Consider the following 26,262-nt stretch of genomic DNA (forward strand, 5'->3'; position numbering starts at 1 on the left):
TTCCCCATTATCTGAAAATATCTTCATGAGACAGTAGCTCTTTATAAATGAGGTTGTATACTACACCTCATTTAAATAGTCCCCACCTTAGGACGATAGGCAAAGTGTTGAATTAATACCAGGGCCCAAGGGGAGATCTTTAAATTACTTGTAAATGAATGTGAATCTTTTTTTTTTTTTTTTTGTCTTTCCTGGATTAATATGAAACTCTCCATCTAGTCTGAGGATCTAATCAGGCGAACCCCCTGAGGGGCGGAGTTCTGCTTTGAGTTGGTACGGTTTGGGCTTCATGGTTAACCCGCACATGGGCGTCAGGTCGAGCTGGGCTCCGGGACATTTCTGCAGCTTGAGCTGTTGCAGGACAGTGGTGAGGAAAATGAATATTTCATTCCGCGCAACGTCTTCCCCCAGACACTTCCGGATTCCCATTCCAAAGATCAAAACTTTCTCCACAAGACTTTTATTCAGTTCTCCATTTTGGTTTAGGAATCTCTCAGGTTGAAATAAATTGGGATCATCCCAAATAGTTCTGTATAAAATAGACAAAAATAACATTTTAAAAAGAAATAATTTTATCATTTTCACCTTGTTGGCAAGTTCTCCATAATAATTTTGCAGCAAATGTTTTGTTCAATGTTGGAATATCCTTTATAAATTGTACACACAGACACACATACGTAATTATTATGGAGATAATTATATACATAATTATTATGTATGTGTATAAAAAAACATATGCATATAAATGTCCATCATTCTATCCGTTAAATATAATGGTGGATTTAGTTACTATAAAGATTTAGTATATTTGTTATTTTATTTTCACTAAAATGACTTGTAATTCATTAGTTAATAAAAAACCAAACCCACTGCCACTGAGTTGATTCTGACTCATATGAACCCTATAGGACAGAGTAGAACTGCCCATAGGGTTTCCAAGGAGCAGCTGGTGGATTCAAACTGCCAGCTTTTTGGTTAGCCGCTGAATGCTTTAGTTAATAAAAGACCTGAGAATTTATTTAAAATTTTAATTATTTTAAATTAGGAATTCCACAAAATTCATATAAGAATATTCCTTACTTTCACTGCCTGAGGCACCTTCATCTCCGCCCTCCATTTCATGTTTGATAAAGGTGAGCTTCTAGCTGCATTTTATTCAACTAACATTTACTGAGTGCCTACTATATGCCAGACATGAATTTAGGTGGTGGGTAGAGGAAAAAACAAACAAAAAATCAAAAAAAAACAAATAAGAGAAAAGCCATTTATGCTTGGTGACCTCCATTCCAGTGGGATTTCAGACTGCATCTCAAACATCAGCTGGCCATACTCATGCAAAGGGTGATCCCATAAAGTCTTTGGCAGACACCTACTCCATTGAACCCACTTCTGAAATTGGATTTTCCCTAATTGAATCTGTATTGAGATTGCCCTTCCCATTGCAGGTGAGGAGGGAAAACTGAACTTCTTCCGAAGTTTTTTCAACAGAAACAGAAGGCATAAAGTTTGATTAAGAAATATATGAATCTTTTCCCAGATTGATAAATAGTAAACAAACAACCAGGCAGAGTTTATCTCCAGAAATCATCGTAGTGACTTACTCATCATGGTTTACTTGGTACATGTTAATAAAGGTGCAAGTTTTCCTGGGAATGAAATAGCCATTCAGAGAAGTGTCCACTGTAGTACTGGGAAAGCAAAACACAGCATTACGGCACATTCTGAAAATTCAAATATGCCATCCCTCAACTTCCTTCCACAATTCAGATTATTTTTTACTATAATAATGACATGAAACCCTTATAAATCTGTATTTTATTAATTGAAACATCTATCACCTATTATAAATTAATAATTTATTAGTTTTGTATTTATTAAATGTATGGCACACTTACTATATGCAAGGCATTGCTATAAGCTAAAATCTTAACAGAAAATTCTCTCAATATTTCTATGACAGAGCTGACCATGAGCAGGCAGACGATTACATCAAGGGAAAACGGCAGTATTAAGCACTTTCTTGTACCAAATATGCTTCTGGCTTTTATTAATAGATTAGAAAATCAGATCATAACATCTTTTAGCACTTGGTGGAAGGAATAACGGATTTGGAACTCTGAACTCCAGAAGTTTCCATGAATGATGTGTTCCACACATCTCTTACCTGTTCTGTGATTTTTTTTTTCCTAACTGTGTAATGGAGGTGTTGGTTATATGGGAAGATCTCTAAGTTACCTCTAGAACGAACATTCTTTTCTCTAGTCCCGTTTTCAGTCTCCTATCTGTGACGCTTCCCCTTTTACAACACTATAAGTATGCATGGTTGGGATTCAATCATGCTACTGTTTCCACATGCATTCCCCACCTCACTAGATTGCCCTCGCACTCACTTCTCCCCAGAGGAGAAGCAGCGATGTTTTTATTTGTGTTTGCAAGAAGATGCTAGCACAGTTGGCTTAGCCATTCTTAAGTTCTCCCTTCACGCCAGTCAACCTGTAGAAACGGTACATCTCATCTACAATGAGCTTAGAGGAGCAAGTCCATCCTTCCAGAGCAAGCCTGTGGTTGTCCAATCCTGCCACAGACAGAGTGGGGAAAATACATCTAATTCAGGTGAGAAGTTTTAGCAAGCCTATTTGGTCCACTTTAAGCCCAATCCTCCAAACAAGCTCTGATAATTAATAAAGCTAATATTTTGACCTCTATTTCATCTATATCGATCTCTCAACTGGTAATGAACTTTGGCAAATAATATGGGCATTACATGCTGGGTGGCCTCAACACCCAAGAAGAGGGAAAGCCAATGAGTAATGGACCTATTTTTCTGAAAGCATCACCTCCTTCTATGAACAGCCCCTTGCCTATCTCAACACTTTCCTGTCCACACCTTTTGTGGATTCAGCTCCTCAGATGTGTTTCCAGGGCCCCAAATACGTGTCTCCTTTCATTCCAAGTGATGCACATAAACTTGGTAGGACCTCTCTGCTCCTGATTACTTAGTAGAGGAGTAGGTCATGCTTTTTTATGGAGTACCCAATGTCACCTTATGAAAGTCGTTGAGACAGAAGAGTTGCTTCTTTAAAAGTAAGTTAAAGACAAAGTTTACTTCAACCAGGAAGAAGGTCTGATTCAGTATCTAAAAGGAAGGTGTCACTGTGAGTTGATAGGCATGGCTTGTGAATAAGAAGAGCAAACTAAATACAGGAGTCTGTCTCACTCAGTGTCTGGCCTTGACTCTGTTCAGCTGGTCATTGGTCTTATGGGTGGTTGGTCAGCCAAGGGCACTATGTATTTCTATGACCAACTACGGAACACATACATCAGCTTTCTGGGAAAAGATACATTCCTGCTTCTTCACTACTTAAAGGTAGAAAGGAAAAAGGTATTGAGAATTGCATTCTGTATTTTAATTGTGTGAAATAAAAATAGTTCAAACTACCATAACTTTTGTTCTCTACATACATATTTAATAAAAATATATATATATTTTTTCTATCTATTTTGGCAATGCATTTGTGTGCTGGAGATTCTGGCATAAGGTTCAATAATTTTTCAAATACCTATAAATGTGTTTTCTCTTTAACCTGTTTGTGGCAAACTTGGGTTCCTCAGTCTATTGCCTAGAAAAATTGCAGACTCCTGAAAATGAAGCCACATCAGCAGGAGGCTGAGGTTGTCTACAGGAGGAGGTTAAGTGTGTCTGTCTGTATGCTATCTCATGGCCAAATGTGTATTATAGTAGATGTATCCATTGTTTGGAATTTCCATATCCTTTTCTGCCCTTAATAGTACATGTAACATGAAAGTTAATGGCATCATACTTTGGTTATGAGGAAAAAGTGCAAAAAATATGCTGTTGCTTTACTCAAACATTTCATTCAGGGGTACAAAATAAAATAAAATCAGATCTAAAGTAATATTAAAATAACAATTATCTTAACATAGGTGCTAAGGCACTTAAAGTATTCCAACAAATCCCAAGACTTTTCATCTTGCCTCCCAACCACGGGTTGCTTTTTCAAAGAGAATCGTATGCTCACCAATGAGGAATAGTGAAAGGAAAAAAGGAGGCATGTCTGAATATTTCATTTACAAAAGCTTCTGTATAGGGTAAGATTTTCCTGTCATCAAATCTGGGTGATTTTAGTCCGATGTTTCCATCTGAAAGAAAAATTTTTTTAATTTAATAATTAAATTGATAATTATAAAAAAAAACTTATATGACTAAATTATAATTTTTATTTCAAAGTATGTTACCAATTTCTTCTTGAATTTTGGCTTGAATTTCTGGATAGCGTATCAGATAAAGAAAGCTCCAATACAGACATGTTGATACTGTTTCAAACCCTGAAAAATAAATGAGAGAACAAGTCACAAGAAAAAGTATCAGTATAATTAATATCCTCAATTTACTTCATATTCAGGTACTAAGAATTAGGGGAAAAGAGTCTACATATAACCATAAATTAATAGAACCACAATAAAATAATTACTGTACATTTGAGTGGATTTAAAAATATGCCATTGAGTAATCTCTAACTCATGGTGACCCATGTGTGCTGGAGTAGAACTGTACTGCACAGAGTTTTCAATGGCTGACTTTTTGGAAGTGGATGGTTAGGTCTTTCTTCCCAGGTGCCTCTGTGTGGACGTGAACACCCTATCTTTCAGTTAGCAGTCAAGTGCCTTAACGGTTTGCACCACCCAGGGACTCTTTTAAAAATATTAGTGTTATTTATCAAACATGTGGGAACATTGGTAACATTGCACTACATGACAAACTTTATTGTTATGGTAATAACGATGACTATAATCTACGCAATATTCACAATTACAATTGTATGTGGCTATTAAGTGTTTGAAGCCCTGGTGGTACAGTTGTTAAGACCTTGGCTGCTAACCAAAAGTCAGATGTTCAAATCCACCACCTGCTCCTTGGAAACACTATGGGGAAGTTCTCCTCTGTCCTGTAGGGTCGTTATGAGTTGGAATCATTATGGCAATGGGTATTATGTGTTTACTCTGTTCTAGGAATTATATATATTTTCTCTAAATCATAATCCAGACATGTAAGGCATGTATAATTATGTTCATTTTACTAAAGAGAAAAGCTGTGCCACAGGTACATTACGGCCTTTGCTCAATGTGACTCATCTCATACGAGGCAGACCCAAAACTTAATTTGCATTTATCTGGCTCCAAAGGCCAGGAGTTTGTATAACCACATAATGGAGGATTGAAGAGATTCATATTTTTTAAACAATAATTTTTAGTGTACTTATACCATCGCCATTGAGTCGATTCTGACTCATAGCGACACTACAGGGCAGAGGAGAACTGCCCCATAGGGTTTCCAAGGAGCGGCTAGTGGATTTGAACTGCCAACATTTTGGTTAGCAGGCATAGCTCGCCATAGCTCTTAGCCACTGTGCCACCAGGGCTCTTAAATAGTTTAAAACTCATCTTTCCAACAGGGCATCTTTATTTCTGAGATTATCTAGGCATTGATTAGATGTTTTTCATTACTGAATAAAAAACATAAAGCAAGGAATTCTACATATCAAATTTCATCTTTACTCAAGGGCCATGCTAAGACTATGTCAAAGAATGTGATCAGTTCTTGAAAACCTAAAACTCAGAAATGTCAATTTAAAAAGCTCTTTCTAGTGGATGGTTCAGTATCGTAGGAAACGTGCCTGATTTGCTGGAGTAAGTTTGTTCGATCCTCTACTTTTCAGTCTTCATTCTATTCACTCACAAAAATTAATAGTGTTATTTGTGTTTTCCACTAAATGTTATAAAACCTAGTAGCAGAAATATGTTTTCAATTCTATATATTTTATTTCCAGCTTCTCATGATTTTTTTTTTAATGGCAACAATGATGAAGATATTTATTAACTATTGGCCACTTAATTTCATTGTCATTTAATATACAAAACCCTATGAGATAGGGGCTGTAATTACTCTTACCGAGAAATTTGCAGCATAGTGCTGGCGAAATAATTTGACCAAGATCACAAAGGGGCAGAGCTAGTATCCGCACTCAATTCTGTAACTCCACAGCATTGGAGCTTAAGCATTTATTTGTTCTTTAAAAAACTTGCATCTCATCGTGTACAAGCAATACACTCAGCTTTAGCCTCAGAGCAGTCATCCCCTTTCTGAATTTCTCAAGTCTGGGTTTTCACATCTTTTACACAGAGGAATCTCTTTAGTGAGCCAGTAAGTTCTCCAGTTTGCAACTAACAAACTTTCTAATATGGACTTCATACTGCAAGAAATTACTCCAAAAGTAAGTTGTCCAAATAAATTTGCTGACCATGGCCTCTATAGTAGAGTACAGTGTGGTATGAAAAATTGGACATTTATGCAGAATATATTGACTCTCTTCTTTAGCAACAGAGGAAAACAACAACAACAACAACAAATAGGCCATGGATAAATATCAGGATTCAGATTTTGATCATCATATATTTGCCTTTTTACGTCTAGGCTTAAGCAAAATGCTATTATCTATCTTGGTAGATTATCTAAATTTTATTGAGTTCATAAGTAGTGATTGGGAGAAAGCTTGACTATGTCCTAAGGGAAAACCAAATCATTTCTATGATCGATTTGAAAAGTTAAATATGGAAATGTAAATGCTAATAATATAGAAGCATGGATTGAACAGAATGTTACAGGTTTTATCCATTAAATATGTGGTTTATAGCTCACTATTTTATTCTAATAAAGTATAGCATTCATCTCACTAGTGAGGTAGCAGGCACTTGTGGAAATTTATTGTTTTCTTGGTTTTCATTATCACTCTTATTTGGATTCAAAATACAAATTCCATTTGATGTATTTATTGAGTGGATAAACCCTTTGTACAGAAATGCGTTATACTGAATACCTCTTTTTTGCAAGCATTTTAACTAAAAATAATTTTAACTGGGCTGCACACATCTGATATCTCTATTCTTTATCCTAGTTACTTTTGTGATCTGTCATAATATCACATTTATTGATTACTTGAGGGTACTGACAGTATTATATATGTCTGAAATATATGTTGAGTTTATCTCATCAAATCAAGATGAAAATAAAGCCCTCTTGATGTGTTTATCACACCCACACATACCTGGTTCACAGTGGCATTCAAGCTTTAAAAAAAAAGTGCTCAAAAATTCTAACATTAGTACTTAGCATCAGATAGTTGCCAGAAGAAAATGTTAAGTACAGCGTGATCATATTTATATTATAAATAGCCAGTGCATCCATCAAATTGAGATTATTATAAAAGTAAAAGGTAAGCATATATACATACAGGTGTATATATTATACATATGGTATATTTGCAAGCAACACAAATCAAAATGAATGCCTCTGTTTACAAGGAAAATTCAGGAACACACATGCATAGATCCTAGAAAAAAATGAATCAAGGTGCCAATAAAGATGGTATACAATAAAAAGAAAGGAAAACTAATAAATTGGAAGGCCACCCTACCTGAAATGAAACTGCTAAGATATCCTTAGTATTCTTGTTTGTTCGTTAGACTAAGGAAATTGGCTTCCTCCAGTCTAAGATTTTATAGAAACCATAAGAAAGATGATAGATAAAAATGATTTTAAAAAACCATATAATTTAAGAATGGTGGCAATATAGATTTGTACAGTCTTCTTAAAAAGAATTTGGCAGTATGTATAACAAGCTCAAGAATATTTTTAATAGTTGATCCAGAAATTCTGCTTCTGTAGATTTACAATAAGGCTGTCATCCAAAAAGAGGCAAAACTGATACACAAAGATGGTCTTCTTAACATTACCAAGGTAATCAATGTCTGCATCATCTGTGCAGGCTGTCCATCCCAGAGACAGCAGATGGCTAAAATGTAAGGGTGCATACCATGGAGCATATGCAACCATTAGAAGCAGCAAATTAGAAATAAACGTAGCAACCGGGGCTGGATCTTAAAAACATAGAGTTTTATGAAAAAAGTTAGAAACAGATTGAGATCTAAATAGCAATAACATTTATATAAATTAAAATATATGATAATACAAGAATATATGGCAATACGTGATAAGAGAAGTAAAGCCCATTTTGTAAGAATACATTCATATAAAAAAAGTAGCACTTTGAACCCATTAAGAATAAACGCCAATGGATTAGTGGAAGCAATTGGGAATGGGTGCAGGGATAAAAAGTAACAGGGAACTAGCTAACTAACTCACTAACTGAATAAATAAATCAAGGCCGTGATTTCAGTGCCCAATGATGTTAATGCACCATAAACTACACAAAATGGCAAATACGAAAAGAAATACTATAAATAGTGGAAAACAAAAAATTGCAATGATTTTTGTCTTATATGTTGATAAATATTGTCACATACCAGCTCCAAATAGGTCACCCACAGTGTTTATGATTTCATCATCATTTAAGGTGGCTGTTTTAGTAGCAGCATGTTTGTTGTGGCACGTATTAATCAGAGCATCAGTAATGTCTCGGATATGGTCCTGAGGAGACAAACCTTAGCGTGATTACTCACCTCTACCTATAACTATAGGTCACATCATATATGAATTTCACAAAGGAAGAGCAGTAGCGTCATCTAACTTGAAATGAACCCAATGTGCTTATGAATATAAGTATATTATTTTAAACTTTGCAACCATTTTTGCTTGAAAAAAGTAATGCATAATCTTAAAAGAAGGTAGAATAGAAAACCAAGCTACAGAACTCATTCTTTTTTCTTCAAAAGCATCTTTCAATCAATAGAAACAAGTGCCTTAGTCTATGAGCACACTTAGAAAATGTCAGCATTGGAAATTAACACTTACAGAGAAACTACGTGGCATTTAATATAATACACCCTCTCCTCACTTATCAACACGGTTAAGTTCCAAAGAATGGTCATTACGTGAAATTGGTATTATATGAAAATAGAGGATGACCACATTAGATCACAAAATGGAGGATGACAGTCATTATATAACTGCTAAATTGCATCATTACATAACTGCCAAATCACATCATTACATAACTGCCAAATCACATCATTACATAACTGCCAAATTACATCATTACATAGCTGCCAAATTACATCATTACATAACTACCAAACCACTGAGAATTATGGCTCATCCAGGTTGACACAGAGACTTACCCATCAAAGCCAGCATGACTCTCGCCTCACACCTTAGCATTCATTACTACCATATGTACATCGTTAATGCCCAAAATACTTGGATAGTAGATTTTTTACCATTGTTGTAACCGTGAAATGTCGAATAACGAGATAGTCAATAAGTAAGGAAAAGGTGTAAAAGGTTTCTGGCTGTACTGTGTGGATTTTACTGTCATCATAGGGAAATAGATGGGGGATAGATTAGGGAATGGGAAGAAAAGTTTATGAACTCTTACAAATTCTTACACTTACAGTACCTAATTAGAGTTCCTGGTTGTACCTTGAAACAGATTGTCTTATTGTTTCGTTGGACAGGACTCAACTCTCATACCTTTTCATGTGCTCAGTTATCCACCTTGACCATCTACCTTTTCCTGCTAAATTTTTTCCTATTACCTTCACCTTAGCTGGTTGGGGTCAAAGAGCTAGGATTCTTTCTGGCAGATTCATGTCTCATAAGAACATTTATTCTTCTGGGAACCATCAAATTGGGGAAAAATCATTTGAATGGCCTCATAGGAAAAGTCTGCTTCTGTCACCTGGAGAACGTTACTGCATGTTTTACGATCTCAAAATTCATTTCTATATAGTAAAGGAACTCAGGTAGGAGATGTAGGCATAATGGAAGTTTTTGAAAAAAAAAAAACTGATGTTTTTAAGTTCAAGACCTTATAATTTCAGATATACTTAATGGCACAAAATGAAGAGACAAATGAGTTGGCTCATTTCTTTAAGGAACCCACCTACATCTGGAATTTATCAGTCAATTACAGATTCATAATTCATGCATGTTCCCTTAGAACTGGGGAAATTTCTGAGGTCTCAAAGACTAGAATTATCATAAAGGTCCCTACATGAGAACTGAGTATTACTCTGCTATAATCCCATGGACTAGGGCTCAAGTTTACTAACAGCATGGGTAAGTCTCATTGTGGCGAAACCAGAGTGAAATGATCCAAGGTAGAATACAACCTCCTGGGTACTCAATGCTTCTCACCATTACAAAACCCGTGTTTGGTATGAATTTAAATCCTTACTTTATCATATGTAGTAAGATGATCTTGTACATGTAGTGCAATAAACTGATATAGGGCCTGATAAAATTTCCGGGGAGCATTTATAACCCCTAGTGGAAGGTAGCGGAAACACGGTATGAAATCGGCAGGGTTAGCCGCACTGGAAGCCTTCAATAGCTCATCATTCGTTTTAACTATCTGAAGAAACTCCTCATCATTGTGTTCATATCTTTTGCCAAAGCAAAGGGCGCAGACAACATTGGCCACCGAACAGGTGATCACACTTCTGGGCTCAAAGCTGCCATTCTTGGAGGTCAATTCTGCAAAGACTTTCACCAGCTCAGAAACTTCCTCTGTAACATGTTCCTCAAGCAAGCAAGAGCAGGTGGAGGATTTTGCTTCTGCTTTGGAAAAAGTTCTTAAAGCATTAGAGGCAATTTTCTTATGAAGCTTCCAACTTTCTCCATAATTGACTGAAAATGAAAGACTCTTTTTTTCTGCCAGGACAGAAAAGGTGTGCATATTAGGTCTACCTGCAAATTTCTCTCCATCCTTGAGCAGTACTTGCTTCACCATTTCCATTCCATTCACCACCACAACAGGCACCATTCCAAGTCTGATAAGGAAGACATCGCCATATTTCTTCCTCATCTCCATAAATGTCAGGTAAGGATGGTCTCCAATCTGGGGAAGATTTCCAATGATGGGGAAAGACCACGGGCCAGGAAGAGACACCTGCTTTCCATCCCTGTTCCTTAGTGCTCTTACAAAAACAAAAACTATCACCAAAACTATAAGACAAGTAGTCGCCTCTCCAGGAGTGACTGCCAAGCTGAATATCATCTTCAGGAATAAAGCACCTGAAACAGAAAAATGTAAACCCTATTTTCGTAGTTTTCAGCATAGACAAAATAGACTTTCTCCCTTGAAACATTTAAAAGCAAAGTACAGACTCTTCCGAGGATATCAAAAGTCATTCTTAACTGACCACGAAGAGGGAAAAATCTTGTAAAGCACAATGCATCTTTATCTCAGTTCTATTCTTCTCACAAACCCAAACCCAAATCTGCCATTCAAGTCACTGACCATAGACAGAGAGGAGGGAAACTCAATGGAGAAAGCAACGTGGTGTTTAGAAAGAGACTGCGGCTATACAAGTTGACTTCATACTCATTATCTGGAGGCCTTCATCCCATCACACCCTCAGAGCATCCCATTTTCTCATCTAAGCATTATACCTCACAAAATTAGCCACACCTTCTTCCAACAAATGTTTACTGAACTCCCTTCCCATGTCAGGCACTAAGAATACAAAATAAAATTCCACAAACTATTTCACAGGACTATTAAGGACCTCTGGAAACCTGGGTGGCGTAGCGAATTAGTACTACAGCTGCTAACCAAGAGGTCAGCAGTTCAAATCCGCCAGGCACTCCTTGGAGACCATATGGGGCAGTTCTACTCTGTCTTATAGGGTTGCTATGAGTTGGAATTGACTCAATGGCAGTGGGGTTTTTTTTGTTGTTGTTTTATTAAGGAGACCTAGCGGCACAGTGGTTAAACACTCGGCTGCTAACTGAAAGGTTAGCAGTTCCAACCCATTAGCCACTCTGTGGGAGAAAGATGTGGCAACTGGCTTCCGTAAAGATTAGAGCCTTGAGAACACCATGGAGCAGTTCTACTCTGCCATATAGGATAGCTTTGAGTCAGAATTTACTCGACAGCAACGGGTTTAATGAGGAAACTAGATAAACAAAAATAATACCACAATATGGAAGATTCTATAGGAGAATTGGATACAGAGTGGTCTGTCATCATTTGAGGTTCAAGTGAAATAATTATAAAAACAATGTACTGTGAGGTAATACATAGGTCATGTTATGGAAAGGCTCAGAGATACAAAGGCGTTTTTTCCATGTAGTCCCCACTGTTTCTCATTACCAGTCATTTCCCTCTGCTGTTGTTTGTTGCCATGGAGTTGATTCCAACTCACTAAACCCCTGTGTTACAGAGTGGAACTGCTTTACCAGGTTTTCTTAGATGTAATCTTAATGGAAAAAGATCGCCAGGCCTTTTCTCCCAGGGTACCACTGGGTAAGTTCTACTCACCAACCTTTAGGTTAGCAGTCCATTGCAAACCGTTTGGGCCACCCAAGAACCTTATTTACCTCCAGTACTTGCTTTTTATAAAATTCAATTTCTCTTGGGCATACACCAAAACTGCGAGTCTGCACATGGACAATAATCAGAGCCGTTTCCAAAGGCAGAGTACTTACCTGCTTAGTACAGGTGAGAAGTGGATGTGGCTGGAAGAACAGTGGACCCTCAGGAAAGATGACTGAGTTTCCCTACTCACACTTCTATTTAGCTATAGAATGTCAGTCAAGTTACAATCGCTTTGGCCTCAGTTTCCCCATCTGTAAACTGATCACGTCAGACTAGAAGATGCCTAAGCGTCCTGCCAGTTTGGTTTTCTGTAGTCAAAGCTGGAGGCAAGGCAGGGTGGAAGGCTGAGAGTGGTGCACAGGGATAATTGCCCAACAATATTACTTTGCAGGAGTCCCCAGAGCAGTTAACAGTTCATCAACAGAGTTAAATAACTGTGCTATCAGCCTGGGCCATTCTCATTTCTCTTATTAAATTCTCTCTGGCAGTTCCCCAGGCGCAGATGTCTTGCCAACTTTCCCATTGACTTTCTTGGAAAGCACTGAAGGCACCTTCTGTTCCTATTGTTTTGGGGTGAACTAGGCCTGAGGACGGGGGTGTAAGGCGCCCTGAAGGTGGGCTACTACCCTGTTAGAGATTCAAAGTGACCACTAACCTCCTCAGAAGAGCGTCATGTAGCTGGAAGGTTTTTGTACTGACTCTAAAGCCTGTTTGCACCTTAGACCTGCTGGGGGCTCTCAAACAATAATAACCTCCAAGTCCCAAACAGACTGAATAAATCAAAATTCTAGCGGTGGATACATATTGAAAAACTCCCCAATGTGTGTGAGGCGAATTTCGGATTGAGGACCTTTTTAGTGGAGAACGACCTGCCAAGATGATGAGCAAACAACCTCAGCAGATCCACTTAGCCAAACTGCACTGAAACTTGGAAGGCTCACCTGCGCCCGGCAATCTTGCTAGTCAGTGCGAGGAATCTGGCGGACGGATCTAAAGACACAGCAGGTTTTTGAAAAAAGCTGGCTGTATCCTAGGGGACAGAAGCAGTCTCAGCCACAGCATCAGCCGGTCCCCAGAGCCTCTCTTCTGAGAAAGGCCAGGAGAAATGGGTCGCTTCTTGCCTTGCCTCTGCCCCAAAAGAGCCGGTGAGGGGTGGACCTAGGGCCCGAGAGAGGAGGAGTTTGGAGCTGGACCAGGGCTTTGGAAGCAAGAGGGGGAGGATGGAGAGGCTCTGAGGCTAGAATTGGGTCCGGAAGCTGGGGAATTCCCGAGTGAGTGGCGAGAGATGGATCACATCTGAAGCAGGGTCTCTGGAGATGGAAATTGATCTTTGAAGAAAGCAGGGAGAGAGAGAGGAAAGATGAAAGGACAATCATTTAAAAAAGACCTGGTGACAAACAGGTGGAGTCGAAAGCTATGTAGCAAGGAAGCAAGAAACAGCGAAGGAAGGAGACAGGACCAGCGGACAGAGGAGTTGTCGTGAGTTTCAAATTTCCTCTCCCTAAGTGCTTTAAAAAAAAAAAAAAATTTTTTTTTTTTTTTTTTTTTTTTTTAAGTGCTAGTGCTACGGGCCTTTTGCACCAGGAAAATGGGCACAGCCACTGGGCTCAGCAAGCACAGGAGCAAGGAGGTGGAGGCAGATACGCAATAAGTAGAGTGTAGGTTTAACTTTCTCATGGGGTTTGCTAAGTTCCTGGGGCGTCTTCCCAGCTGGACAACATGCATTGCCTCAAATAGAGTTTGCTTTGGTGTGAGAAAATTCCTATCTGCACCACGGAACTTTTTCCAAACCTGAAAAACCCAGTTTTCCCACTTGTTACCTGGTCAATGGTCTGTTATTCTTTGGCATCTCTCTGTCTGGATGCCTGCAATTTATTAGGTAACAGCCTATTTTTCAAGCTATTTTTTAAAGCATGGTTTGGGATTGAGCTTTCAATGCCAGTTTTCAATGAGCATGCCCAAGGATGATCATTGATAGTCAATACTTTCTTATGTAGACAAGAAAGCAAGCCCAAAAATTGAAGGTAAACCTCCCATACCCTCAAGGGTAACATTTAAGCCTTGGGTGACAGAGTCATATTCACAAAACATCATGGATTTCTACATATCAAAACTCTGGAAGTTACACGTCCAAAAATCTGACAAGGGACCCACTGGAGACGTTTCTTTATGATACTTCAAACAGAACAAACAACAGAACAGCAACAAAAAGAAACCCTTGCCATGGAGTTGATTCCAACTCACGGCCCTATAGGACAGACTGCCAACATCTTTCTCCTGAGGACAGGCTGGTGAGTTGGAAACCTGACTCTAGGTTAGTAGCCAATGGCTTAACCACCGGGTCACCAGGGCTCCATCATCATACTTAGCTACTAAACAAAACAAAACAAAGTTTTATTCCTAATATATATATACTTTTTCCATTAAGTATCTCTTCTGATATAATACCACCTTGGATTACTTTAAAAAAAAAAATCTGAAATCATCAGCTAGTAGAAACACAAATTAATAGACACTATGTATCCCTGGTGGCATAGTGCTTAAGCGATACTGCTGCTAACCAAAAGGTCAGCAGTTCAAATCAACCAGCTGCTCCTTGGAAACCTCATGGGGCTGTTCAGCTCTGTCCCATAAGGTTGCTCTGGGTCGGAATTGACTCAACAGCAATGGTTTTTTTGGGGATGTAGCCATATCCAGTTCTTTGCCTGAGTACTCATAGACAGTTGTTAATAATTCCTTGACAATGTGTTCTTTGAAAAGTTTACAGACATTGGATATAGGAGAGGATAATGGTAATTGCCTTGTCTCTTGCCTTCTCATGGGTTAAGTAGGAAATCCATCCAGAATAATAACTGTGACAGTTAACATTTATTGTGTGCTTACAGTGAATAGGCATTTAAAAGTGCTTTCTATATTACTTCAGTTGTTTCTCATAGCCAGCCTTTCAAGGAACTGCTATTCTTTTCCCTTTTTCACATATGATCAATTATTTTTTTATTGTTTTCTTTTTTGTTTTTTTTGTTTGTTTTGGTTTTCATTGTTGTTATTGTTATAGAATTATAAATAACACAATATTTGCCATTTCACCCTTTTTTCTGGTGTGGAACTTAGTGATAGCAATTACACTTCTCAGGTTGTGCAACCATTATGCTTAACCAATCCAATTTTCCTGTCACCATAAACATAAACCCAGTACTTCCCAGAGAATAATTCCTTCTCTCCCTCCTCCTTCCCACCCCAGGTATCCACCAATAGCCAATGGTCTCTATTTACTTACTCTTCTCTTTTCATATAAGTGAGGTCATACAGTATTTGTCCTTTTGTTACTGACTTATTTCACCCTACGTAAAGTCTTCAGTCCATTCATGTTGTAGTGTGTATCAGGACTTCATTTCTCTCTTTGGCTGAGTAGTTTTTCCATCGTATGTATGTACCACATTCTGTTTATTCATTCGTCTATTGATGGGCACTTCGGTTGTTTCCATTTTTTGCTATTGTGAATAGTGCTACAATGAACATTGGTGTACATGTGTCTGCTTATGTGCTATTTTTAGGTCCTTAGGGTATATACCTAGGAGTAGAATTGCTGGGTCATATGGTAGCTCTGGAAACCCTGGTGGCATAGTGGTTAAGAGCTATGGCTGCTAACCAAAAGGTCGGCAGTTCGAATCCCACGAGGTGCTCCTTGGAAACCCTATGGGGTAGCTCTACTCTGTCCTATAGGGTTGCTATGAGTCGGAATCAACTCTACAGCAAATTTTTTTTTTAATGGTAGCTCTATTTTCAGTTTTTTGAGGAGTCACCATAGTGTTTTCTACAACTGTTGTACCATTTCACATTCCCATCAGAAATGGATAAGTGTTCTGATCTCCCCACATCCTAGCCAACATTTGTCATTTTCTTTTTTTTTAATCATTGTCTTCCTAGAAGGGTGAGATGATACCTTGTTGTAGTTTTGATTTGCATCTCTGTAATGGCTAATGATGATGAGCATCTTTTCATGTGTTTGTTGGCCACTTGGATATCCCCTTTGGTGAAGTGTCTGTTCATGTCCTTTTTCCATTTTTTGATTGGGTTATTCGTCTTTCTGTTGTTAAGTTGTAGACATTTTTTATATGCATTTTAGATAGTAGACCCTTATTGGATATATCATTCTTAAAGATTTTTTTTCCCAGTCTATAGGTTGTCTTTTTACTCTTTTGATAAAGTCTTTTGATGAGCATTTAAGTTTTTAATTTTTATGAGATCCCATTTGTTATTTTGTCTTCTGCTGCTCCTGTATTCATTCCTATGTTTGATAATCTATCATTAAAAAAAAAAAAAACCCGCAGCTTCACCCCTATATTTTCTTTCAGTTACATATGATGAATTCTGAGGCACAGAGAAGTTACAAAATTTGCCGAAGCTAATGGCGTGTAGGTGATAGAACAACAATTTGAACTCAAGTAGTCTGACTCTGGAGCCTGGTGGCACAGTGATTAAGAGCTCAGCTGCTAACCAAAAGGTCAGCAGTTCAAATCCACCAGTCACTCCTTGGAAACCCTATGGGGCAGTTCTACTCTGTCCTGTAGGGTCGCTATGAGTTGGAGTCGACTTGATGGCAACAGGTTTGGCCTGGTTTTATGGATAGTATGACTCTAGAGCCTGTGCCTTCAACCACTGATTATACCACCTTCTAGTGGAGAATTTTTCAGCTAAAACCTGAAGATTCCACTGCTATCGGTCACCACTCTTACTGATGTATTTCATAACACAAGAAATAATCGTGTAAGATTCACGGAGTTACTCCTTCAAATTAGGTTGTAGATTATGGGCTCTACAATGGGCTCAAACATACCTACTATTGTGAGGATGGTGCAGAACTGGGCAACGTTTTGTTCTACTATACATAGGGTAGCTATGAGTCAGAGCAAACTGAGTCAGAGCCGACTTGACAACAACAATGCATGCACTAAATGGCTTTGGATGGGATATGGTATTTGCTACCCTTGCCCCGTGGTTGGAGAATTGAAATCAGTTCATTCAGATTATTGCCTATTTTTCTTTTCATTTTTCCTACGGGAAGCAGTTAGTAGGGGCACTGCAGCCAGATTTCCAGGGTTCAAATTCAAGTCCTGTTATTGCATGAATTTGAGCAAGTTATTAAATCTCTCTGCCTCAGTAGTTCTTATCAGTAAAATGAGGACTATTAGCAGTATCCTAGCTCATAAGAAAAAAATAGGACAGTGAAAAGAATAAAAATGAGTTAATATCTGTAAAACGTAATGTCTGACATATGATAATCATTCAAAAGACAGTAGCTTCTGTTGGTGGTGTTGTTATTGTTAGTATTATTTTACAATATGAAAAATATTTAAAATATCAAATATCCTGTTGTGAACTAATTTTGTTCTTTGGAGTATGTCTTGGTTAACTTAATTTTTTGGCAGAATAGTTTTTCAGTATTGGCATAGTTATTTGGGATTGGTCAAATTATTATAAAGAGATGGGTCATTTTGATCCTTTTTGTAAATGAAAGGTCAATCATTAATGTGGTGGCCCTCAGGAAGATATGTCCACATGCTCCTTCCCAAAACCTGTGAGTATTACCTTATATGATAAACCTGTTGTTATGGAGTTGGTTCCAACTCATAGCGACCCTATAGGACAGAGTGGAACTGCCTCATAGGATTTCCAAGGTTGTAATCTTTACAGGAGGAGCCCTGGTGGTGCAGTGGTTAAGTGCTCAGATGCTAACCAAAAGGTTGGCAATTCGAACCCACCAACCGCTCCACAGGAGAAAGATCTATCTGATTCTGCAAAGATTTAAAGTCTTGGAAACCCCATAGAACAGTTTTACTCTGTCCTGTAGAGTTGCTATGAGTTAGAATTGGCTCAGCGGCAATGGTTTAGATTATTTTTGGAGGCTTTACGGAGCCTTTAGATTGCCACATCTTTCTCCTGAGGAGTGGCTTATGGGTTTGAACAGCTGGCTTTTTGACAAGCAACCAAGTGCTTAAACACTCCACCACCAGTGCTCCTGCCTTACATAGTAAAAATAGTGAATATTAACTTATATGGAAAAAGATGTGATTAAGTTAAGGATTTTGAGAGGAGGAGCTTAACCTGGATTACCAGGTCGGGTCCTAAATCCAATGACAAGTGGGCTTAGAAGAGGGAGATGGAGATATGATAGACACACATAAAAGAGGAAAACACAATGTGACCATAGAGGTAGACATTGGAGTGATGCAGCCATAAGCCAAAGAATGCTGGCTGCCAGTAGAAGCTGGAAGAGGCATTCTCCCATAGAGCCTTAGGAGGCAGTGCAGCCCTGACAATCCCTTAATTTAGATTTTTAGTCAGAAGGTGATAGAATAAATTTCTGTTGTTCAAAGCCACATAGTGTGTGGTAATTTGATATAGCAAACTTAAGAAACTGATATAGTCAGCTTCCTTTTATCTGTGTAACCTGAACATGATCTAACAGTGATTGAGAACATAACAAAAGCTCTTCTGGGAAGTCCACTCCAAATATTTGGATCACCTTTTTGTTAATGGAATAAGTATTTGATTTATGAAGTTACTCAGTTTAAAAAAAGACTCTACTAAGTTGGACACTGTACTCAGCCCTGGGGATAGAAAGATAAAACAAAGGGAATGATACAGAGATAGATAAACAAACAAGGTATATAGTTATAAAAAAAATATAGAAACCATAAAAGAGACATGCTAAAAATATCCTCAGGCATTAAGAGAAAAGGGTGGTTTATGGAGAAGATGGTATTTGAAATGAGTTTTAAAGCCTAAATGAGAATTCCCTAGATGGCAAGAAGAATGAAGAGATGCTAAACAGAGAAAAGCATTTGAAAATGTAGAATGACTTAAAAGAACTTGTCATGTTTAAGAAATGTATTGAGATACAAAATGGCAGGATATGAGCATAGAAAAATCTTTCTAAACCAGAAACCTCAGAATGATTCCTGAACCTTCAGTCTCCCAAGCTAATCACTTGGTCTTGTGGATTCAGCAATCTGTGTATCTCTCATTCTCCTAGCCTCTTTATTCTCAATTGCCATTACCTAGTTTTGGTTCCTGTCAATTCTTTTCCGGACTATTTTCATAGCTTTCTGTATTAATTATGATTGCAATCAGTAGCCAACAATTAAAATGGCTTCAATAAACAGAGTTCCTATTTATTACACAACAGAATGTCTAAAGGTAAGTGACTGCTTCCGTTGGGTCTATGACAGTTGGCCTGATATCTCTGCCATTCTTTGGATCTTTCCATTTGGTTGCTAACTGGCTGCTGCAACTCAAGCCATCACATCCACATCCATCCCATTCTATCATTCAAGAAACCCAAAGTGTTCCCAGACACCCCCACAGACTTCTGCTCAAATCTCATTAGTATCAGAGACAGTAAGAAAGTGAGTATTTCACTTGGCATAATGTCACTGCAAAAAAATAAAAAATAAATAAGGTTCAGCTGGTTAGAAAGGGGGATAAGCTGGACATTGGGAAGACAACCAACAGTGTCTGCCACTTCTTATACTTAGTGGTCTTGTCACCAGTTGCGCCCCCAACTCATGCTCCACTCCACTGGTCTAATCTGCTCCCTAATAGGCTGATCTTATAAGTCTTCATATTGTGTTATAATTATTTTTCACATCAGTTGTGCCCCCTACACACTGATTTTTTTTTTTTTTAAGGACAAAATCCCTACTGTAGTCATCTTCCTGTTGGATAAAAAAAAATATGGATCTATTTAGCACATGTTCTTTAACATCTTCTCCTTCTGTAACTAGGATTACATAATTAGGATTAAATAAGAGATATAAAGTATTCACTGGGAGGAGATGTTGGCTCATAGTAAGTGTGTAATAAATGTCATTGTTGCTGTTGTCACGTTTCACTGGATTAAGCATCAGGGATAAAAAGGAGCAGCAAGACTTAGTGCTTCCCTCCAGGTGCATCTTTGATCTAATTGTTATCCCAGGTGTTTGCAAAGGTTGTTACCACATCTGTGCAGGTGTGATAATTATCTTATAAGGGCATATTACTCTTACCCTATTAAAGAGGTGTTCTCCTTCTGTTGCTCCTGTAGCAATATACGTTTTTGACCTCTGTGGGTAAACGCCTTGGCTCTGCTGGCTCTGTTGCTCTCAGGCAGCCTTTTTGGTAGTCTTCTGTGGTGCTCCCCAAAGCTACCCTCTCTTGGCCATTTGTCCCTCTTGCTCTTCTTTTCTGCCCTCTATTTTCTTTTCTTCTAAAGGTTTCAGACCTTTTAGTCTTCAAATAAAGTCTAGGCTTAGCGTTGATACCCACATCTCCCTTTGCTGTGTCTCTGGTCACTCTGCCCACTTGGCTGTTGGAGTGGATACTGTGGGGCTTCACCAAGATCTGCTCTTGGGGGTCAACACATCCATCTTAGAGCCACTGGCAATATCTGTTGCTGATGACTCTCAACTGCAACCCCCCAGAAATTTTGCCCTTGGCTGCAGGAAACGGCCTCATTCAAGATTGCATCTCCTTCCAGGAGTAGCCTGCAACCAGTGATTGTTTGATGCAGAGATACAAAGACCTTGCCAACTTGATTCAAAATGGGAAACTCTGAAGGGTCTTGTCATTCCAGCTTCACGATTCTGGGGAGCTCAGCTGAGGCTTGGTTGCAACTGCATCTGAATTGTAGGTCAAGTTCTTTCTCTACTTTGCTCATGCTTTACAAGTGTATCTCCTTAGAGTTCTCAGTAAAACTTCTACATAGAAATCTCCATTCAGACTCTGACAGTCATAAAAACCAACACAAATGTCTGTATCTATTCGGAAGACTTTTTAACGTTGCCCCTCCATTCCTATCACACCCACATATATACCTCCATACATACACATATCTCAGCGTACTTCACAACAAATAGGAGGCATCCATAAAGTCTCAAACGTAGGCCACCTACATTTGCCTTCATCTCAGAAAATCAACTTAAATCTCTTTACCAGATATGCATATAGAATAAAACCAATTTGTTACCCATTCTGATATATAAAATAGAATTTGGTGCAAGAATTAAAAGTAGCCATATGAGGACAAAGTATGACAGATGTTTGCTGGGTATGTTTATTTGCCCCTACCATGATCCACCATTTGTTAAGAATTAGCATAATGGGCAATAAAAGATTAACTTCACGATAACTCTTTGGGAGCTACCAGATAAAGGAGGAGGAAGCAATAAAACATGAACATTTTAAACCCACTCCTGTCATAACAGTGTGCTCTGGACTGGAGGAAGCTCTGCTCTAGTGCCTATACTGTAAAAACTATTTGATTTCATCCAGCCTTAGAATATGTTAGTTTTTCAAAATGATTGTCAAAATTCTGTACATTTACCTAAAAGAGTGAATGTGTTAGTTTACATCATTCCATCACACCCAGAGATAGAGTAGGCTTAGCCAAGGGTGTATTTGAGGCTGAGTTGTAGCACCAGTGGAAGACATACAATAATACTTTTGTTGACAGTTGTTTGAAGAATTGCTCTGCTTACCTAAGTTTTCTCTTTTCTCTCTTTTTTTCTTTCTCAACAAATAAGCACTTACTTTGTTCAGTGCTAGGGCTACAAATCTATTCTCCACATCTGACTGAGACCCTGTTTAAGCAGAGGGTACTATGTCTGGGGCTGAAAGGAGTGTTTGGTTTTTTCACAAACAGCCCAACTGATAGTCTCAGAGCCTGAAAGAGAAAAATAAACACATATAATTCTTTCACCTTGTATCGGAAACTCTTCAACAACTAGACAGTAGTAGTAAACCAAAACCAAGCCAAACCCACTGTTGTTGAGTTGATTCTGACTCATAGCAACCCCAAGGTCTTTCTTCTTTCCTGGAAATTTCCAAGACTGTAAATCTCTATAGAAGCTGACTGCAACATCTTTCTCCATTGGAGCTGCTGGTAGTTTCAAACCACTGACCTTTTGGTTAGCAATTGCTTTCTCACTGTACTGCCAGGCATCAGTGGTTATTAAGATAGTAGTAAAGAAAACAGTAATACGTTGATGTTTCTAGTACTCTCCCTATGTATTCATAAGCATGAGACCCAATATTTAGCCTGACTTTGTATAGTTTGTAATTCATTTCAATAAATATGCATTGAAAAGTTTGCTACAGATGGTATTGGGCTAAGTGTTAAGGATACACAAATGTAACTTCTAGCTGAATTCTAATTTTCTGCAAGTGAAAAAGCTTATTCCAGTGTTCGTATCAAATGAAAAATGCCGACTAATTTTTTTTTTTTTTAATGCCATAGAGCCAGGGAAATCTTTCAGAATCAGAGGTACCAAGTGTCTGATTGTCTGGTCTTGGGATGATACTGAAAGTGGAAAGGTTGCTTGAAATTCTGTATAAACAGCCACTTCTTGGTGTTGTTGTTAGGTGCTGTTGAGTCCACTCTCACTCGTAGCAACTCTATGCACGCCAGAACGAAATACTGGCCAGTCCTGTGCCATGCTCACAATTGTTGTTATGCTTAAGCCCATTGTTGCAACCACTGTGGCACTCCATCTTATTGGGGGTCTTCCTCTTTTCCACTGACCCTATACTCTACCAAGCATGATGTCCTTGTCCAGGGACTGATCCCTCCAGATAACATGTCCAAAGTATATAAGACACAGTCTCGCCATCCTTGCTTCTAAGGAGCATTCTTCCAAGACAGATTTGTTCATCCTTTTGACGGTCCATGGTACATTTCCTATTCTTTAACTTTTAAAAGTTAAATTTAACTTTTTAGTAAATTAAAAGAGCCACTAGATCCTGATTATCTCCCCATTTGAGCAGGTAGGAGATTGTCTCTCCTCCACGCTAGCAGAATACAAGCTCCCAGGGCCTTAGCCAGGTGAACTGTGGACTCTTGAACACCCAGCACAGCCATGGGGTAAGGGCTGGCTGAGGGAAATTTGCCTTATTGAAAACTACATTTCCCAGCCTCCATCACAGCTAGAAGTGACCTGTTAAAACCCATTGCAGAGTCCAGCTGGACTCATAGCAACCCTATAGGACAGAGTAGAACTGCCCCATGGGGTTTCTAAGTAGCAGTTGGTGGATTCGAACTGCCAACCTTTTGGTTAACAGCCAAACTCCTAACCAGTATGCCACCAGGGCTCCAGAAGTGACCAAGAGGAAGTAAATAAAAGCTATTGCATGGAACTTCTCTTATAGGGATACTATGAGTCAGAATCAACTCCACAGCTATGGTTTTTTTTTTGTTTGTTTTAGGACATGCCTCTTTATTCCCTTTACTCCTTCTTTCTTGGAAATTAAATGTGGTGGCTTGGGGATGAAAGCCATTTACTAAGGAAGGGAGAGCAGAAAACAGAAGGATCCAGAGCTACAACACCTATCCTGAACCTCTTCCTACATATATCATGTTACCTGAGATGAAAAACAAATTCCAATATCTTGTTTGAGCAATTATTTTGGGGGGTTATTATAATCTTAATTTATCAGAATTTCTCAATTGTAAAATTTGAGAGAAAATTCTAATGTTTGAGAGTGCCCCAATCAACCAGCTGGTCTCTGCTCTGTCACTGTATATGAATCCCTTTGTTTGGTGTAACTTGCTCACATACAGAGCTTCCATTCAGCTCTTTGGTAACTAGTTCTTAGGTTTGAATAATTGGTAATAGGAAAGTCTATAACCTGAAGGACAGAGGCAACAAACAAAACAAAATGGGAGAAGGGATTCAGAGGAAACAAAAATAATTCAGGAAGAACAGATTTAAAAACTGTGATTCCTATTTTCAGGGCAACAAGTTTATTGCCTCTATGAAACAAAAGCAGAATACCATTGGTTTGGAGAACCAAAAGGAGCCTTTTTAAATTTTAAAATTTATAACTCAGAAATTGAAAACTATATCAATTAAAAAACTGGACCATAAGTCCATGAGATTTTTGAAAAGAATAAGACTGGAAATAGAGAAAAGCTAAACAAATGAGCTGAGGCACTCAGCTATTTATCTACTTACTGGGAATTCTGGAAGGTGATAAAATGCAAGTGGGCTAATTATTAAAGTAAAACTATAAGAATGTTTCCTGAACCTAAAGGGATTGAGACTCCAGTTGGAAATGACTCATGTGGAACCCAGCACAATTAAAGAAAAACAACTCACACTAAGACATGTTGCCGTGACATTGCGAACACCCAGAACAATGAGAAAACCCTACCAGTGTTACAAGTGGAAGAGCAGGGCGCCCACAAATGACTGGAAACTTGAATGGCATCAGACTTAACAGCAACCTCATTGAAAAGTAGACTACAATGCAGCAATGTGTTTAAATTTTGATGGAAAAATATTTCCAATCTGGAATTCTACATTGATCCAAACTCTCAAATCAAGTGTAAGGCTAATAGAGTAAAGACACATGTTGACATGAAACTACTAAAAAATATTTTCTTCCTATGTAGTTTTTTTGTTTTTTCTTTCTTTTCATTTTTGGAAGAGAGAGTATTTTACCCAAGCAAGCAGAAGCTAGGAATAACGTGAGAGAAAAATGGAGATAATAGTAGTGACTGGAAGTCCCCAAATAAAAACTGGACAGAACTAGAGGGAAATGAACTTCAACAGAGCGGGATGATAGGCTAACATAAGGAGGCTATCCCAAGTAAAAAAAAAAAATAAATGAAATGTCCACACCATCTTATGGAACCAAATCTAAACAAGTCAGGTACTATATTATAAAATTTGAGACTTTTCAAAGAATATTTTCTCAACAGAAATTGATAATTTTATTAGGAAAAAAAATAGTGGCCTAAAAAATTGGCTTAATTTCCATAGACTTTTTTTTAAGAACCATGACTGACATTCTCAAAACTAGAATTGTCAATAATTAGACTTCATTTTTCAGTTCATAATTTCAGACTACAGTTACTAACTTATTTATCGTGCATTCTTGATTCAGCTGGTACAACTAACTTCCCTGGGTGGCTTAAATGGTTTGAGAGTGGCTATTAATGAATGGGGCACTGGTGGCACAGTGGTTAAGAACTCTGCTGCTAACCAAAATGCTGTGGCAGTTAGAATCCACCAGCTGCTCCTTTGAAACCCTGTGGAGCAGTTCTGCTCTTTCCTGTAGGGTCGCTATGAGTCAGAATCAACTGGACGGCAACGAGTTTACTAACCAGAAAGTCGGCAATTGAAACTCAACCAGAGACACCTTGAAAGAAAGGCCTTACAATCTACTTCAGAAAGATCACAGCCATTGAAAATTCTATGGAGCAGTTCTACACTGCATACATGGGGTCACCATGAGTTGAAACCTACTTGATGGCAACAGTTATGGTATAACCAGAAAAAATAAACACGTGGTCAATACTATCTTCCAAGAACCTCCTCTTGTCAATTGTCAAAAAAAAAAAAAAAAGTTTAGTTTAGTTTGATCCTGTATTCATTTTTTTATTGCTGAACATTATGGAGCTGAGTCAACTGAGTTTTTTTCTTTTTTACCCTTTATTTAAAAATTGCAGTGTTTGAATATTTGAAATTTTCTTAAATAAATATAAAAGCCACTCTTAGTTAATAAGAACAATTTTGAAGAATACTTGGCCCCAGGAGTAATTACTATGACTGTGCTAATAGACCCGAATTTCACCTGAGAATAAGTGAATCCATGTAGAGGGCTGAAAACAAACTCAGGAAGTTATCTAGTTCAGCTGTTCTAAGAAGGACTCACTGTTCCAGGAAGATGGCCCTTTATTATTTTATTCTGTTTTCTAAGTCTCTCATTAGAAAGAGTCTACTCAATTTCTTAATAATACTATTTCTGGATCAAATTGCTTATGCTACAATATACACTTTTAAAAATTCATTTATTCTTATTCTCTCTACTTAGGAAATAATACAGTCCGTTCCTAAAACATATGTTTCTGTTAAAGAAATTT

The 26,262-nt window shown here is 38.1% G+C and overlaps 1 protein-coding gene across 1 annotated transcript; it reads right to left on the reverse strand.

Moving 5' to 3' along the window:
* Positions 1–214: 214 nt before the first annotated feature.
* LOC100660956 (cytochrome P450 1A1-like) lies at positions 215–11,475 on the reverse strand. The gene is made up of 6 exons (XM_023545314.2): positions 10,215–11,475; positions 8,383–8,506; positions 4,258–4,347; positions 4,041–4,161; positions 1,602–1,688; positions 215–529 (listed from the first exon to the last, which is right to left on the reverse strand). The coding sequence occupies exons 1-6, from the start codon at positions 11,034–11,036 to the stop codon at positions 229–231; spliced, it is 1,545 nt and encodes a 514-aa protein (XP_023401082.1). The 5' UTR covers positions 11,037–11,475; the 3' UTR covers positions 215–228.
* Between the last annotated feature and the right edge of the window lie 14,787 nt (positions 11,476–26,262).

Source organism: Loxodonta africana, chromosome 9 (genome assembly GCF_030014295.1).
Source record: "Loxodonta africana isolate mLoxAfr1 chromosome 9, mLoxAfr1.hap2, whole genome shotgun sequence".
Classification (NCBI taxonomy): Eukaryota; Metazoa; Chordata; class Mammalia; order Proboscidea; family Elephantidae; genus Loxodonta; species Loxodonta africana.